At 31.0% G+C, this 16980-nt stretch overlaps 1 protein-coding gene across 2 annotated transcripts; it reads left to right on the top strand.

The window, feature by feature from the left end:
• Window positions 1–1062: 1062 nt before the first annotated feature.
• LOC132717392 (eukaryotic translation initiation factor 5B-like) lies at window positions 1063–15251 on the top strand (the record flags this gene model as incomplete). 2 transcript variants are annotated; one of them, XM_060700851.1, is given in 11 exon segments in its annotated part: window positions 1063–1158; window positions 2355–2481; window positions 2774–2958; window positions 3525–3596; window positions 4049–4114; window positions 4439–4548; window positions 7920–7980; window positions 9053–9097; window positions 12706–12902; window positions 13978–14065; window positions 14340–15251. In XM_060700851.1, coding segments are annotated over 11 exon segments (1116 nt in total), but the record flags the coding sequence as incomplete, so codon positions are not given.
• Window positions 15252–16980: the final 1729 nt, after the last annotated feature.

Here is a 16980-nt window from a genome sequence, read left to right as displayed (position 1 = left end):
GCATAAAATTTTGATATATTGTCTGGTTTTGCACTTGAAGCATTACAGATTTTGTTTTGTTTTACACAATAAGTATAACAGCTTAGTTGTCTAGTCACTGCCAGTCAGCCTTTTGATTATTATATTTCTATCAATTATGTCTGGAATAAACACATAATAAACAATTAAGATTGCTCAATATGATTTTTGTGTTGATACTGAATTTATGGGGGAAAAATTAAAACTTTCTGAATGAAACATTCACTTTCTTGTACAGTTAATCTGCATTAAAAAGGTACACCTACAAATTTATTCTAAAATGTTTTGATTAGTTAAGTTTACAAAATAAGTTTCCACCTTACACGGCAGTTGATATCTACACACTTTATGGACAATCTCATATATGTACATGTATGTAGTTTAGAAAAGATTATCTTATGGAAAGTGGAGATAATTAAGTTAACCTTTTACCCCATGAGCATATTGTGAAAATTAAAAAGCCTCCTGTTCCAACTGCTATTAAACTATGAAAAATGCATCAATACTGATGAAACTTGGCACAAATGTTGACTGAACCATAACCTCTGTTACAACATGCTCAATCTTAAATTTCCTGTTACCATGGCAACAGGGGGACGTCTCAAAATTGCAAAAAATCACTATTTTGCATTGGTTTTTTTTCCCATCAAAACTGATTTCAAAATGCTGCAACTTCTCAATGCAATGAGATAGAGTAAAAGACTTTTCAGTGTTGTTTACACGTCACCTTAAGATCAACCTGAGGCCATTTTTATCCTGTCACAAGTCCCAAACAGAAGGGGGCACATACTCCCTTCTGGCAACCCCCTGATGTATCATTTTGATGGGGGGCCACGCCGAAAAAATTATCACTTTTTAACAACATTTCTTAAACGAAAAACAGTGTTTTGGGCCTAAATAGGGCATTTTGTCACTGTTTGAGGCCTCAAAAGGGTGGGGGGGAAGACAAAAAGCCATCAAAACACGTCTATATGAGGGAAATGGTTAAGTAAGTAAAAATATAAAGTTTACACTAATTTACATGCACTTTTTATATCATAACAGAAACAGAGAAGACGTTTTGTGCGGAGACTTGAGAGAATAGAACTCAAACATGATGATACTTTCCTTAGAAATATACCAAAGACAGACACAGCTAGGGTAATGTAGTTTACAACATATAACTTATATATTGTGTATTAATTATGTAAGGAAACATCTGGAACAATAAAGATAAAATAGTTGAAATTCTGCAAAGAATGGCAAAATGTATGAAATTCTGTGAAATTTGTGGCAAAATTTTTAACAATAGTTAACTACATATGTCTTTAAATTCTAGGTTGCATATAAAAGGTCAGTGATTCTACCAAAATAGATGCTTGTGTCTGAAATGATGCACAGAGGAGCAGCTAGGTCTTTCTCCTTATGAAAAATTGCAAAACTTGACATGTGACATTAGCCTTTGAAACCTAAAACCTATAAGCCATAATTTATAGTATTAGTAGTTTTACCACAGAAACTAACATTATTTTCCAATGATTTAGAAAGATTCATTGAAATCAGCTTAAATTGCTGAATAAAGTTTGTTGATTAAGGCTTGCTACAATCATGGCATGTCAAAAATACATTTTTTTATGTAGGTTTTACTAGGGCCTACTTTCAAGCCTTGGGTAAGACACATACACTTTGTGTAAATGAAAGTTTCTAATGCACTGTGTTGGGCGTTAATTAATGTTCTTCATCATATCTAGATGCACATATATAGCATTCAGTCAGAGATTTCATACATGTAACAGTCAGTTTGGACAAAAAAAAAAGGAAATGTAGAAGGCTTTAAGTTTTTACTTTATTTGGAAAGAAGGAATTTCTTTTACAAAAGATCAACAGAAAAATCTCTTGATTGTCATCTTGGCAAAAAGTTTAATATGAAATCTTTTTTGTTTACACTGAACTGCAGATAGAAAGGAGATTTATGATAAATTGAACACATTTGGTCGTGGTTGCACTTTTGAATTTATTGTAAAGGCCTCATTCTTAAGCATTACTTGTGAATGTCACTGAATCAAAAAATCATCAGAGTAATACAAGATGATTATGTTAAATTTGTTCTTCCTTATTTAATTTGGCTGCCAAAATACTGGCCATTTACTTCATGTGACTTCTAACATATGGATGTTCAATTAGGCAAAAAAATACATTTTTAAATATCAAATGCAGTCCAAAGGCCAGTAAATAATGCACATGCCATCTTGAAATGGTTACCTGATTACACAAAATGTATTTTTCTGCTATATATTTCTTAAATAAGTTTGTGGACAATACCATATTAATATTTCACTCAAATTTATTTGCTACAGATTATTGCCTTACAAGACAAATTGAGGAAAGAGGGAAAATTTAAATCACAGTGTGATGTTGACAAGTTCTGGGATGATATCAGAAAACCACATGTCTTTTATGAACACTTCAAAGTAAAGAAAAGAGGTGTGTGGGTTTTTTTATTATTATTATATGAATAACACAGTCATCTCTTTATATGAGTGTCCTTAGAAGTCTGCTGTCAAGTTAAAAAGAAACTCCCATCGGCTGATCATAATTTCACCAAGGAAAAAGTCAATCATTTTGCCAGAACTGAATTACTATTTTAACTTTCAAAATTTTCATTTTCCACTTAGAATATCGTATGTTGTAAAGTTTAAATTGAAGAGTGGGTTAGCAAGATTTTAAAAACACTGATACCACAGTTATCAGTTATCATGTGTTTATGCTCTAATAGATGCAGTTGCATATGATTTGTCCGATGATGACCAGCAAGGTTCACACGAGAACATTGAAGCTCTACCAGGACCAGAAATGGCTCCACGTTCATTAAGTCACATATCAGAGGCATCCAAAGACCGGGATTCATGGGCTATCACACAAAAGTTTGGAACATCACATGGACCAAAGACCCCTCATTCAGTATGTGTTTATGTTACTGATGTCAGTGTAGCATTTAAAGATATATATTGTGTCCTGTACATGTTTCAAAATTTTTATTAATAACTGGACAAAGTTTTAAAAAGAAATGTTGGTGTTTCACAAGATTGAAAGTTGACACAAGTGATCCATCAAAAAAAAGCAGGGGCCATATGTGTGCTAGTTGTTAATGTTGTTGACCTCAAAAAAGTCTTGCCCTTCTCTGCTGTGGGTTGGAATCCCAACAGGAACTTTGAATTCTTTCATAAGAGGAAGCTTCCCTGCTATTTTATGATACATCAGTGGTTCTACTCATGTGCCATTCATACCACTTGAATTAATGCACATAAGGCAACCTGAAGTCTTCCTCCATCTATAAAGCAGGAAGTAACCATATTTCCGTCACAGTGTTGGTATGATGTAAAACTGAACAACAATTAGCAAACAAACAATGCAGGAAACTTATTCACAATCCAGTTACATGATATTGTCTCATGTAATGAACTTTGCTCTGAAATGATTATCTGTACTATTTTGTACTGAAACAATTATCTGTGCTTTTATAACAGGGACGTAAAAGGAAAGATTCAACACAAATGGCAAAGGAAGCAGCTGTAGATTTGGAGAAGAGATGCCCTAAGGTTACCAAAGTTACCATATTTTAAATATATATGTTTAGAACAGTTAATTTCTTTCATTTTGTATAGAGTGTAATGTTTTTACTAATATTAAAGGTTGTGTTGAGATTTATTTGAATATCTTAAGGAGTCTGGTTTTACACTATTACATGTACCATAGGAAGTTCATATGTCACACCTGCTGAGTGTTAGTTGTTTTAAAACTTTTTTAGGATAATCTTAAAACATATTTCATGCCAAGTAGTGGGATCATTTTTGAGGTCCCTGGACACATTACCTGCTTTATTTAAACATTTTGTCAACAAAATGCTTTATTCAAACATTCAATCAACAAAATATCAAACATCGCTTTCCTTTACAGGTTAGTCTTGTTTAATTGTTCCATTACAACAGATTTGTTATTGTTTATACACATTTTTCAGACAAATATGATACAGTTATATTTATAATTACAGTTAGAAATGCCACCATTAGCCTGCTTTTCTTTGAAACTGGGAGAGAAACCACCAGATCCAGAAGAGGTTTGTAATTTTAGCAAAAAATTATTCTCTGACCATTCAATTTTGATAATGATTTTGTCATGCTATGAATTTGGGTAAAAAAAATGGTTAATATAGATAATTTTTAGGTATTGCCCATTATAGTTTTTCACTGAGCATAAATTATGTAAACAACAAGAAACTTCATAATACCCTAAGTGACAAAGTGATGTATGAAGTATTCTTCAAGAATAGTGACAGTTCTAGTTTGTTCCTATTTCTGTATGTTTAATCTAAATAATGAAGAAGAAAAAATACAATCATTTGAAAATGCATAGTGATTAAAATAGAGGGTTTTATTTTCAGATTACAAGAAAACTTGAGTTAAAAGCTCGTGAGAAATCTCGTAAAAAGTTTCAGCGAAAGTTAAACAAGATGTATCAGATGGCAATGACAAATACAGCTGCAGCTAATAGGTAATATGTATACATGTATGAAATAATGTATATAATTATATGTGAAATGAATCACAGTATATTGTATATAAGATACGCAGTTTCATATCAACAGACTTGTAAACATGTTCAGGCCTCGACACTAACTTTTTTAGCAGGTGATTAGCCGGACCACTAGATTTGAAATTAAGGTGGTCCTTCCAGGAGTCAGGTGGTCAATTATTATTATGTCATTTTACTGCAAAATTAGAAAAAAATATGTTTAAAATTGATGACAAAGATGTATCATTAACCTTAAGAAAACAGATATTTTAGATATATATTTTTATCTAATCAGAAATAAAGGAGAGCAAGTTAGTAGGTATTTTATCATAAAGTTATTTGTTTTTAGCTCACCTGAGCACGAAGTGCTCAAAGGTGAGCTTTTGTCATCACTCTGCGTGCGTCGTGCGTCCTTCAAAAAATGGCGTCAAACTTTTCAAACAACATCTCCTCCTAAACTACATGGCCAATTGCAACCAAACTTTACAGAAATGATCCTTAGGTGGACCCCTTTGAAAGTTGTTCAAAAATTTAAATTCCATTAAAAACTCTGGTTGCCATGGCAACCAATAAGAAAAACTTAAAAAATCTTCTTCTAAAAAACCGTAAGAGCTAGAGCTTAGATATTTGGCATGAAACATCTTCTAATGAGTGCCTACCAAGTTTGTTCAAATCAAAGCCCTAGGGTCAAAATTGGCCCCGCCCCAGGGGGTCATTGATTTTCCCTATATGCATATAGTAAAAACTTAAAAAATCTTCTTTTAAAGAACTCAAAGAGCTAGAGCTAAGATATTTAGCATGAAACATGTTCTAATAGGTGTCTACCAAGTTTGTTCAAATAAAAGCCCTGGGGTCAAAATTGGCTCCGCCCCGGGGGTCATTGATTTTCCTTATATGTGTATAGCAAAAACTTAAAAAATCTTCTTTAAAAAAACCCAAATAGCTGGAGTTTAGCTATTAAGCATGAAACATCTTCTAGTGAGTGTCTACAAAGTTTGTTCAAATCAAAGCCCTGGGGTCAAAATTGGCCCCGCCCCGGGGGTCATTGATTTTCCTTATATGACTGTGTATAGCAAAAACTTAAAAATCTTCTTTGAAAAAACCCATATAGCTAGTGTTTAGATATAAAGCATGAAACATCTTCTAGTGAGTGTCTACCAAGTTTGTTCAAATAAAAGCCCTAGGGTCAAAATTGGCCCCGCCCCGGGGGGTCATTGATTTTCCCTATATGCATATAGTTAAAACTTAAAAAATCTTCTTTTAAAGAACCCAAAGAGGTAGAGCTAAGATATTTAGCATGAAACATGTTCTCATGGGTGTCTACCAAGTTTGTTCAAATAAAAGCCCTGGGGTCAAAATTGGCCCCGCCCGGGGGGTCATTCATTAGCTTGACTTTTTTTTTTTAGATATATACATATTATATATATACACATATATATATATATAAATGTATATATATATATATATATATATATATATATATATATATATATACACATATATATATACATATATATATATACATATTATGTATATATATATATATATATATATATGTATGTATATATATGTGTATATATATATATATATATATATATATATATATATATATATATATATATATGTATATATATATATATATATATATATATATATATATATATATATATATATATGTATATGTATATATATATATATATATATACATGCATACATATACAACCAAGTTTGTTCAAATAAAAGCCCTGGGGTTAAAACTGGCCCCGCTCCAGGGGCCTATATACAGGTGAGCGACTTTGGGCCATCATGGCCCTCTTGTTTTATATGTCATTCAAAAATACACAACAGGGCTCTTATTTATGTTTACTTTTATATTGAAGTGATTTCTCTCTCAACTCAAGTTAGGGAATAGTGAAACAATTTGTGTCTGTAATTTTCTTATTCAATTTGTTATTCATAAATTCATTGCTGATATGTGGTACGACTTTAATTATGATAATTACATGTATCTTTTATAGATTATCATTTTTAATAAAACTAATAAATTATCTTAAAACAAGGAAATAGCTAGAGGATAAAAAAATAATACTAATGTTATATATAACTATAGTTTAGCTTATTTTTCTCACAGATGTATAATACCGAATTTTTACCTCCCTGTTGCCTGTTGGTTGATATTTATTTTTAACATGAGTATTTTCACCTTTTAAAGTAATGTTAACTCTAGAGGAAATGGATCTCTATCGTTAAACAGTTAAAACAAAGATAAGTAGCAAAGAATTACTAGATGTATTTTTCCAGTTCCTTTTGTTTGCTGCCATTATTTAAGTATATGAAATTTTAAGTTTATCTTATATCCCATACAATATCATAATTACATCGTCGGATGCCCACGGTTAATTAACATGTAATATAACATAAATGTTACTGGTTCCACCGTAGGTATCCAACGATGCATAATTATTAGCATCATTTGAATGAATTTTGTACCTTAATTGATATCACAAAGTCTAAACTCTTTTAACTTGCGTTAACCAAATTTTAGCGACTTAAAATGAAAGTTATTGACTTAAGAACTTCTTTAACTAATCAGATAATTAATGAACCATATACTTGACATCGGACAAATGATTTTAAAGAAAATGTTTATAACATGTTTTTGACCAAATCACCATTCTCCCAAATGAGTCTGCACCAACCAGAAAATTCAAGTGGTCCAACGGACCAGCGGCTTTTAAAATTAGGTGGTCCTTGCAAAAATCTGGTGGTCTCAGACCAACGGACCACCGCTAATGTCGAGGCCTGATGTTTGTACATAGTAAATGTAAAATGCTTAAAATACTGTTAACCAAAGTCTTTCCATATTTATGTTACTTCAATTTTTTACGGTTCATGAAAAAATAAATGAGAAATTTTCTTAGACAAATAGACAGTACCAAAATGATAAATTAACTTGAACATTTTTGCATCCCTTTATTGGAAAAATAGTTCATTCATTTTTAATTTAATGGAAATTAATGCTTATAAGGATATTAAAAGGCTTCTGTCACTTATGTGTGGATTCAGATCAGTCTACACAAATATCATCAGATCAGAGTTAGAAACTAAACTGTAGACTACATATAAATACTGTATCTTTAAATCCCTTTCCATAACCAATTTGCAGTGTCAAATTCTAAACCAGGCATCACATGTCTGTTAAAAAATGTTAAGCATGGAAGGGGACAAAAAGTTAAGATTTTCTGCACACCCTTGCATTCAATGATTTGTTATTCTATCTTATACAGTAAAACAGTAATTGTACTAAGTTTTTCAAGTGAATTAATATCAAAATAAATAATAACTTTCAGAATTATGGCCCAGCATGGAAATATTACAGATATACTGGATGGAGCTGGTCTGAGAGACTTGGTAAGTTTATCTAAAATATGTTAGTCTCTGATCTATATAGATGGTAAACCATTGTGTCTCTAACTTAAAATCTTACTCTAGAGGCAGACTTATTTACAAACTGTAACAATTGTCTGGTTCATATTTCTGATTTCTTAACTGAATTAGAAAAATCTTTCAAAATCAATAGCAAAATGAAAAAAAGAAATATTGTAAGAAATCGATTGTAAAAAAAATGTTCAACTAATAAATTGGGTTGACAAAATGTACTACTGCTAATTGGTTTTTCATCACATTCAGCCACTGTCTTTTAAATTTTACTTAATAGTGATATTTTAAGATACTACAGAACTTCAAGTCATCTATTATTATACATGTAATTAAACATGAGTAAATAAATATAAACAATATTTTCTTGAAGTTGTTAGATAGATTGATCTCTAGCTTGTAGTTTTTGTCTGAGTAAGATGAAATAAGCATATAAATGACAGAAAATAATAATTTTTCTCTTTCTTTTATTATGGCAGAAAGTAAAAACTTAAACCATTTGTAGAAAACCTTATTACATTTGTAGTTTATTATAGTTCAATTATGTTAGAAGCTGTAAGCTTATTGAAAGAATTTCAAATCTATTCATGGAACCAACCAGTACTAAGCAATGAGTGTAAAGTTTTCTTGCTCACAGAAAAAAACATTATTGATGGAATACCCTCATTATAATTGAGCTAGACAATGTTACTGGATCTGTTTTATTATTATTATATTTTACATGTAGTTGAAGCTTTTTTACCCATATTATACTCATCACCAGATTTCTATATATAGTAGCACTGTGATTTGACTTTTATTTCTAGAATATTAGTGAAAAAATTAACTTGGAATAAAATGTTGGTATTTGTGACTTTTAGAGAAAGTTTAATATATTAACTTACTACTGGTATAAACCTATAACATACATACTTAAATATCTGTATGAGCTAAATACTTATAGAGAACTACATTTGAAATAGATTCTTCTTTATTAAAAAGTTAAAGTTTAAGATCATTTCTTTATCATTTTATGTGTACAAACTGTATTCTATGTGAATTTCAGCGGAATTTTTGTTGTGAGCCTAGGGGAATAAGTAACATTTCAGAAGTAGGTTATGCCACATGCTTGTTTTGTCAGGTGTTTCAGCAAAACATTTTCTCTGGAAAATCTTTGATTCTGGCTGGTGTTTATAATATTTTTGTTCTTATATTATTGGCTAAACTACAAGAAACAACAAACAAAAGCAACAAAAAATAAACATTGAACTTTTTTATCAGGTGCATTTAAAAACATTGTGTTGTTACAACTTAATTAGAAGTAATATTACAAAACAGTCTGATTTAAGTCCAGATTTCTCTTTTGTTTAATTTATATAGTCTCATTAGTAGCTGCTGCTTTTAATCATATGTTGTTTTATGTTTAAACAACAGCTATTGATCCCTATGTGAAAAGTTATTTCCAGAGACTTTGTTTATCACCAGTGTAAAAATCAAGTTTTCCTACAAGTCTATATTTTGAAGAAATAGTTGAACAATTTTCATACATATAATATTATAACAAAATTAGGCCGCATCACGACAAAACCAACATGCGTTTGCGTTTGCGACCAGCATGGATCCAGACCAGCCTGCGCATCCGTGCAGTCTGATCAGGATTCATGCTGTCAGTTTCTCTACTTGTGATAGAGTTGCTAGGCGAACAGCATGGATCCTGATCAGATTGCGCGGATGCGCAGGCTGATCTGGATCCATGCTGGTTGCAAACACACTATGTTAGTTTTGTCGTGACGCGGCTCAAATACTGCTGAGAGTTCAAGCTCAGAGTAAGAAAAGAAAAAGAATCAAAATCATACGGAATTACTGAATTTATGTAAGTTCAATGAACTTAGTAATATTAAAATTGATTATATGAAAATGAAAACTTGATTTTTGAAATGCAAATATTGTTTTCCCATATTGCAGTGTGATTTGTTCCATTCCAGCTAAGTTCCACAAAATACTTCCTGAACACAAACCCACGTGACTGAGTGATCAATGTGATCAGTCAAACTATTTTTATATTACAGGGGATATTCATAAGTAGGACATTTTACATGAGTGATATATTCTGATGGAATGTTTTGATTATGATTTATCAAGGTTTTATTTGTACAAGCATCAATGAAAGGGAATACAACTTTACACAATCAACAACAATCCAGAATCGCACAGTTATGCAATTTTCCTTTAATTAAATATACCTTCTGCAAAATGCGCACAGAAATCATGAGCAAAGTTGAATTTTTTTCTTTATAATAACTAGAAATTGGCTACGCACCATGTTATTGGTATGTTTTATAGAATTGCACAGTTATGCAATTTTCCTTTAATTAAATATACCTTCTGCAAAATGCACACAGAAATCATGAGCAAAGTTGATTTTTTATCTTTATAATAAATAGAAATTGATTATGCATTATGTTATTGGTATGTTGTATAATGACAGGCATATGAATATAAAGTCAATCTATACATGTTGATGATGTAATAATTTGATTATCAGACAGTATCAAATACAGTACGCATATCATCCATTAAAAATTAACATTTTTTTTTATCAGAAAACCTAAAGGTATATAATAAAATGTATTGACTGACAAAGATTTTTTTTTATTGATAAATGATTTTGTTTTTGAAATAAAGTAACATGGTAAGTTTTTTTCCCCAATTTTAGGAGCTTAAGTAATAAGTAATGATATATATTTAAACAATATGATTTAGTACATCTGAATATTTCACATGTATGTTTATCAATTGTGCTTCTGCAGTATGTTTTTGAGATATGTATGCAAATGTATATTGTCATTAATTAATGCTAGCAAGTGTCAGTATAAAACGTGCTTAGTATTTCAGCCAGAAGTGTCATGTTGCAGCTCTTATGTTTGCATCAAAGTTTGAAAATATTGCCTGTGTGTTAATGCATTTGTTTTGAGCAAAAGTTTAAAATAAATGTTGTAATAAAATAGATAAAGATTTTCAATACTGCTCATTTGTAACATTGTTTTTTCATTGGATTAATGTGATGTAAATGCTTAGTTCAAAATAATCTATATACAAACTAATGTATTTTTTGGTGTTGTCTCTGTCAAGGGAGATAAATGATGGTGTCAAAATATAGAATGGTAATCGAGTTACTCCCCTTGGCATAAAAGTATTTCACGTCGTGTTACACAATGCTTGTGTGTATGAATAGTGTTAAATTATATATATACAGGGCTACCATCAATTTATAAAGAAAATCTCACATTTTTCTTTAAAAAAAAAGGAAGTTTGTGGTATTATAAGTTTGTTATAAAAATTTCTGACAGCTAAGAGGGCCTTATATAAATGGTTGTTTCCAATATATATTTCCAATAGGGCAATATAACCTGTCAAAAATCTTTATAAGTTATTATATACCTATGGCAAATGATGATTTCATTTCAGAATTTTAATGTTAAAGCATCTAATTATAGTCATTTCTTTTTTTCTGCTTACAAAATGTTTCAGTTTGTTGTTTGTTTGTTTTCTCTCATTTTATAATAATGCAAACAATTTATTTCATATTGCTACAAAATTACTTGACAAGCATGTTTAGTTAGATTTATTAGGTTACTTTTTATTATAAACATGACAGCATTTCATAAAATACGTTTTTGCTTCAATCAAATTCAGGTCAATGATTTTTTTTATCTCAACTTTTCAAAGATTAGTGGGGATATTCTTACCTAGGTTTAAAGTTTTACACGCCACTTCTTAAACAACATTATATCTCATGAACCACAGAGATATTTGCTTTTAATGTCACATTTGTTTTTGAGATCATAATACGTCACTACCCAAGGCCCATTACTCAGATTTTCATTTTTATAGAAATATGGCCCTTGTTGAATTGGAAATTACTGGTAAAAGTTTCGTATGCAGCATCAATCTCCAAAATTTACAATCATGGTATTTACTTCGTACATTACACACATCTTTGGTATCAAAATTGGGGTGGAGTGGGATGGAATCACTGTCAAAGATTCATAACTTTGATAAAAAGTAACCAAATTACTAAAAAATGTGAACATTGAAGTCTTTTATAAAATTCTGCATGCAGCATCCTTCAAAACAGCTGAAGGATTTCATTTTAAACTTATTGCATCTTCTGTATTATAAATGGAGGTCACTATCCAAGACCCATAACTTTGACAAGACATTTGACTGGCCCTTCAAAACTACTGAAAGTATTTATCATGTCTTTGGAATAATAATTGAAGTTCACTCATCTGAGATTGTAAACTCTGGGATGGACTTTCTATGAAATATGGCCCTTTGTGAACTTACAAAATTTCTATGTTAATATCCTCCTATTATAACTATATACATTTTGTATAAACATGTATAACTATGTTTTGCATCTTAAATGGAATCTTGTTAATTTCTATATTATTCAGACTCATATTCTTATATCAGGCACCGAGAGAAATCAATTTATTATCCGACTGACAGCTCTTGTTTAGCAAAGTATTAAGGACGTTTTCTGGAGTTTTCATAAAGACATATAGGCAAAATTAAAACTGTTTAATAGAATTTCTTTAAACTTGGCATGTTGTTAGAATATGATAACAGAAACATTTTAAGCGAAAAAAAATTGGGGTCACCGTTCTTGTTTTTAAGTCGGCATAAATGAATGGGTTTGGTTTATATTTGTAGCTTGCAGTGTTTGATGAGCCATACCCTACATTGGAGGATTATTATCGTGATATCGCAGACCCAAGTCGAGCAATGGAAGATCACCCTGGTATTGACAGACAGAGCATAGGGAGCCGGTCTCAGCCTAGTACCAGACAGTCCAGTGCAGCAAGCCGAAAACTCACACCAATTAGTGACACCTCAAGTTCAAAATCAAGGTAAATTAGGAAATATTGTACAGGGACATTTATCATACACTCAAATACATGTAAAGATCCTGTCAAAACAATAGATGTTTTAATACACCATCAGTAAAAAACTAAAAACAAAACAAAAAACAGGATTGTATCTCAACTCCTTGCGCATATTGCACGGATTTTCTGGTTGAATGATTTTTGGCTGAGTTATGGCCCTTTGATGAAAGGTGTTTTTTACAGGAATGATCAGTACCAAGTCTAGTTGTGCATATTCTCAGCATTTTCCGGTTCAATGATTTTTGTCAGAGTTATGGCCCTTTAATAATTTTTATTTTTAAAGATTGTCCGGACTACTTCTCTTATACCACTAATGCAATTTCAATGAAACTTTACAGGATTGATCTGTAGCTCAAGTCCTTGCACATATTGCACGGGTTTTCCGGTTGAATGATTTTTGGCCGAGTTATGGCCCTTTGATAAAAAGGTGTTTTTTTTCTGTGTGTTGCCAGATACAAAAAAGCTTGTCCGGACTACTCCTCAAAAACTACTGGTGCAATTTTATCCAAACTTTACAGGAATGATCAGTACCAAGTCTAGTTGTGCACTGTCCGTCTGTCTGTCACAAAACTTGTCCCAACATGAAATTGGCCATCGTGAGGCGACACATGTGCTCTTGTATTTTTGGTCATATCCTCAATGGTAAATTATAATCCTTTTTCCCGAATTGTAAGATAAAATATTCAAAATTGTGCTTTAGATGGTTCTTGTACATTTGTTATGGATTTTCATCTACAAATATGACAATATTTTCATATTTAAAATTAATCTAGGTGAACAATGCATTTGTAAATTACCAATTTAGGGGAACAATTATTATAATTCTGGATCCCAAAGGTATGGTGCATGTTCCTTGTACAGTTATACTGAAAAAAATATTTGGTACCATTTAACCACTGGCAATGGTGCATGTAAAAGTAATGTATTTCTTTTTCCAAAATTGATCATATAATGATTTTATTATGTTAAATCACTTGCATAATTGTGGAACAATTTTATACTGGTAAATATATACATGTTTTTGTGAATTGTTTTTCAGGAAAAAGAGGAAATCACCAAAGATGATAGAACTTACTCCACCTTTACCATTATCTTACAATGAAATGACTAGCAAAGAAAAGACAATGGTAAATCTTACAGTCATTATAACAAATTTGATATGCCATTCCACAGAAGAAAGAAAACACTTCCAATTACTGGCTTACATTTATTTTAGTATTTGTTGTTGTTTTGCTAAATTAAGTGTTTTAAAATACAGCTCTTTGAAAACAGTAGTTATTCAGTTTCAATTAATTTAGGAAGATGTGAACAAATATCTATCTATGAAAATCTTAATCTATGAAACTGTTTTTTCCCTTTTGCTTATTTGACTACATGGATTGCTTTTGATTTTTATTTCAGGAGCCTAAATGTATGAGCACATTATGGACAAACTACATGCATGCAGGAAAAAGTGTCTTCTCACAATAAATAGACTTTACAATGTTTCTTTTTTTTTCTATGGAAATGGAAAAGTATTAATTCCAGCACTTATTGATACCGAAGTTAAATATTGAAAAATAATATATTTTTGTTTTAAGTCTGTTTTCCTTGTGAATTTGTTATATTCTGTGATAAAGGTATGAGGGAATTTGTATTAGTTCTTTAGCATCCTTTTAAATAACTTATGATAAAATAGCAAATATAAACTCTGTTTCACATGATAACAGCACACAATAACAAGTCTCTATTAATATGATATGTTTGAATCATACTTGTAATTGTGTTCTGCTCACTTAATTTAGGCATCAGGTATGCTACTTTGGGTATGTGCACTATGAATGTTTATTTTCAATGATTTGTTGATGAATATTTGTATTTATCATTCAAATCAGTTTTGTATAAAGTTATAATAAAGAAAGGAAAGTACTATTACAGAATACTAAGATGTTTGGTCTATTAAGACCAAGCTAAAATAAGGCTTCCAAAAAGTACATTTCATTTCAGTTCATTACACAAATTTTATTTCCTTTAGAATAGAAAGAATGTATATTTCAGGTGATTTTTTTTATTTTAAATGGAACATCAATTACTTAGTAATTCAATTGTTTTTCTCTAACTTAAACCTATGAGCAAAGATCACATAAGAAACTGTTTAAAATATTTGATTCACTTTTTTCCTGAACATTATAAATAGCAATTATTTTGCCTGTTTTAGGTGATACATTAATGTATAAATTACTTTAAGTGTGATGTAAATTTTGTGCTGTGATACTGTTTTTTGTTGTTTTATTATTATATATATTGATATTATTAAAATGTCACAAATCTTAATATTGTTCTTGTCATACCTAAAATCTGATTAAATTCAGCCTTAAATCAACATGTATATCCAGTAATGCAGGAATGTGCAAATAATGTGGAACTGTGCAATAGTAACGCAAAATTGTGCAATTTAGTGGCTAAAAGTGCACTGTGATAATTAAATGGACCAATATTTTTTATTATGCCCCCGCCATGTAATGGCCGGGGCATATAGTGTTACCCTGTTCCGTCCTTCCGTCATCATCAGTTTCCGTTCATTATCTTAGTAACGGTTGCACACATTCAACTCAAATTTGACATATGGATGTCATGAGAAAATACAGGTCAAGTTCGAATTTGGTCATGGTTCGATGATTTTTGGCAGAGTTATGCCCCTTTTACTTTATGATAATATGAAATTTTCAGTTTCCGTTAATTATCTCCCCAACGATACAACACATTCAACTCGAACTTGACATATGGATATGTCATGAGAAAATACAGGTCAAGTTCGAATTTGGTCATGGTTCGATGATTTTTGGCAGAGTTATGCCCCTTTTACTTTGAAAGTAATATGAAATTTTCAGTTTCCGTTCATTATCTCCCCAAAGGTACAACACATTCAACTCAAATTTGACATGGATATGTCTTGAGAAAATACAGGTCAAGTTCGAATTTGGTCATGGTTCGATGATTTTTGGCAGAGTTATGCCCCTTTCACTTTGAAAATAATAAGAAATTTTCAGTTTCCGTTCATAATCTCCTCAACGGTACAACACAAACTCAAACTTGACATATGGATACATCAAAGAAATGCGCAGGTCAAGTTCAAATTTGGTCATGGTTCAATGATTTTTGGCAGAGTTATGCCCCTTTCACTTTGAAAATAATATAAAATTTTCAGTTTCTGTTTATTATCTCCCCAACAGTACAACACATTCAACTCAAATTAGACATATGGATATGTTTTTGGAATGCCCAGGCCAAGTTCGAATTTGGTCATGGTTCAATGATTTTTGGCAGAGTAAAGCCCCTTTCACTTTGAAAATAATATGAAATTTACAGTTTCTGTTCATTTATAATCTACCCAACAGTGTTACATATTCAACTCAAATTTAACATATGGATATGTCAAAGGAATGGGCAGGTCAAGTTGGAATTTGGTCATGGTTCGATGATTTTTTGGCAGAGTTATGTCCCTTTCACTTTGAAAATAATATAGATACATCTTAGAAATAAGCAGCACTCATACTTTTGTGGAAAGTTTGAATTTGGTCTTGGTTCAATGATTTTGGACAAAGTTATCTTTCTTGAATGTTGGAAAAATTTTGAACTTTCAGCTATTTTCAAAAGGTAAAGACTGAATATTTTCAGTGCTTTGAACATTGTATGAAAATGGTTTGTGTAAACATAGAAAAGTTTAAAGGGCTTTGAACTGCAAATGAAAAAAATAATTTGTGCAAACAAATTTGGAACTAAATATTATAACATCTGAAATTTTGGCTGCATGCGGGGGCATCCGTGGCATGATTGTACTTCAAATTGGAAGAAATGAGTTAGTGCATACGGTAGCTGAGACATTATACTTTAAATCTCATCAAAAATAATTCCATGAAAATGTTTATTTTTCAAGATCATTTGTGAAAATGACGACCTGACTAGCGTATTGATTGCATTGCGATTTTTTGTTTAATTGATATCTTTAAATATAACAAGAGCCGGTTGAACCGGATGATGCTCCCCGACTAAGTTTTGGACA

Source organism: Ruditapes philippinarum, unplaced genomic scaffold (assembly GCF_026571515.1).
Source record: "Ruditapes philippinarum isolate M1 unplaced genomic scaffold, ASM2657151v2 ctg1415_1_1_1_1, whole genome shotgun sequence".
Classification (NCBI taxonomy): Eukaryota; Metazoa; Mollusca; class Bivalvia; order Venerida; family Veneridae; genus Ruditapes; species Ruditapes philippinarum.
Note: the sequence above shows the minus strand (reverse complement) of the source record. Positions and strands in the feature narration are given on the sequence as shown.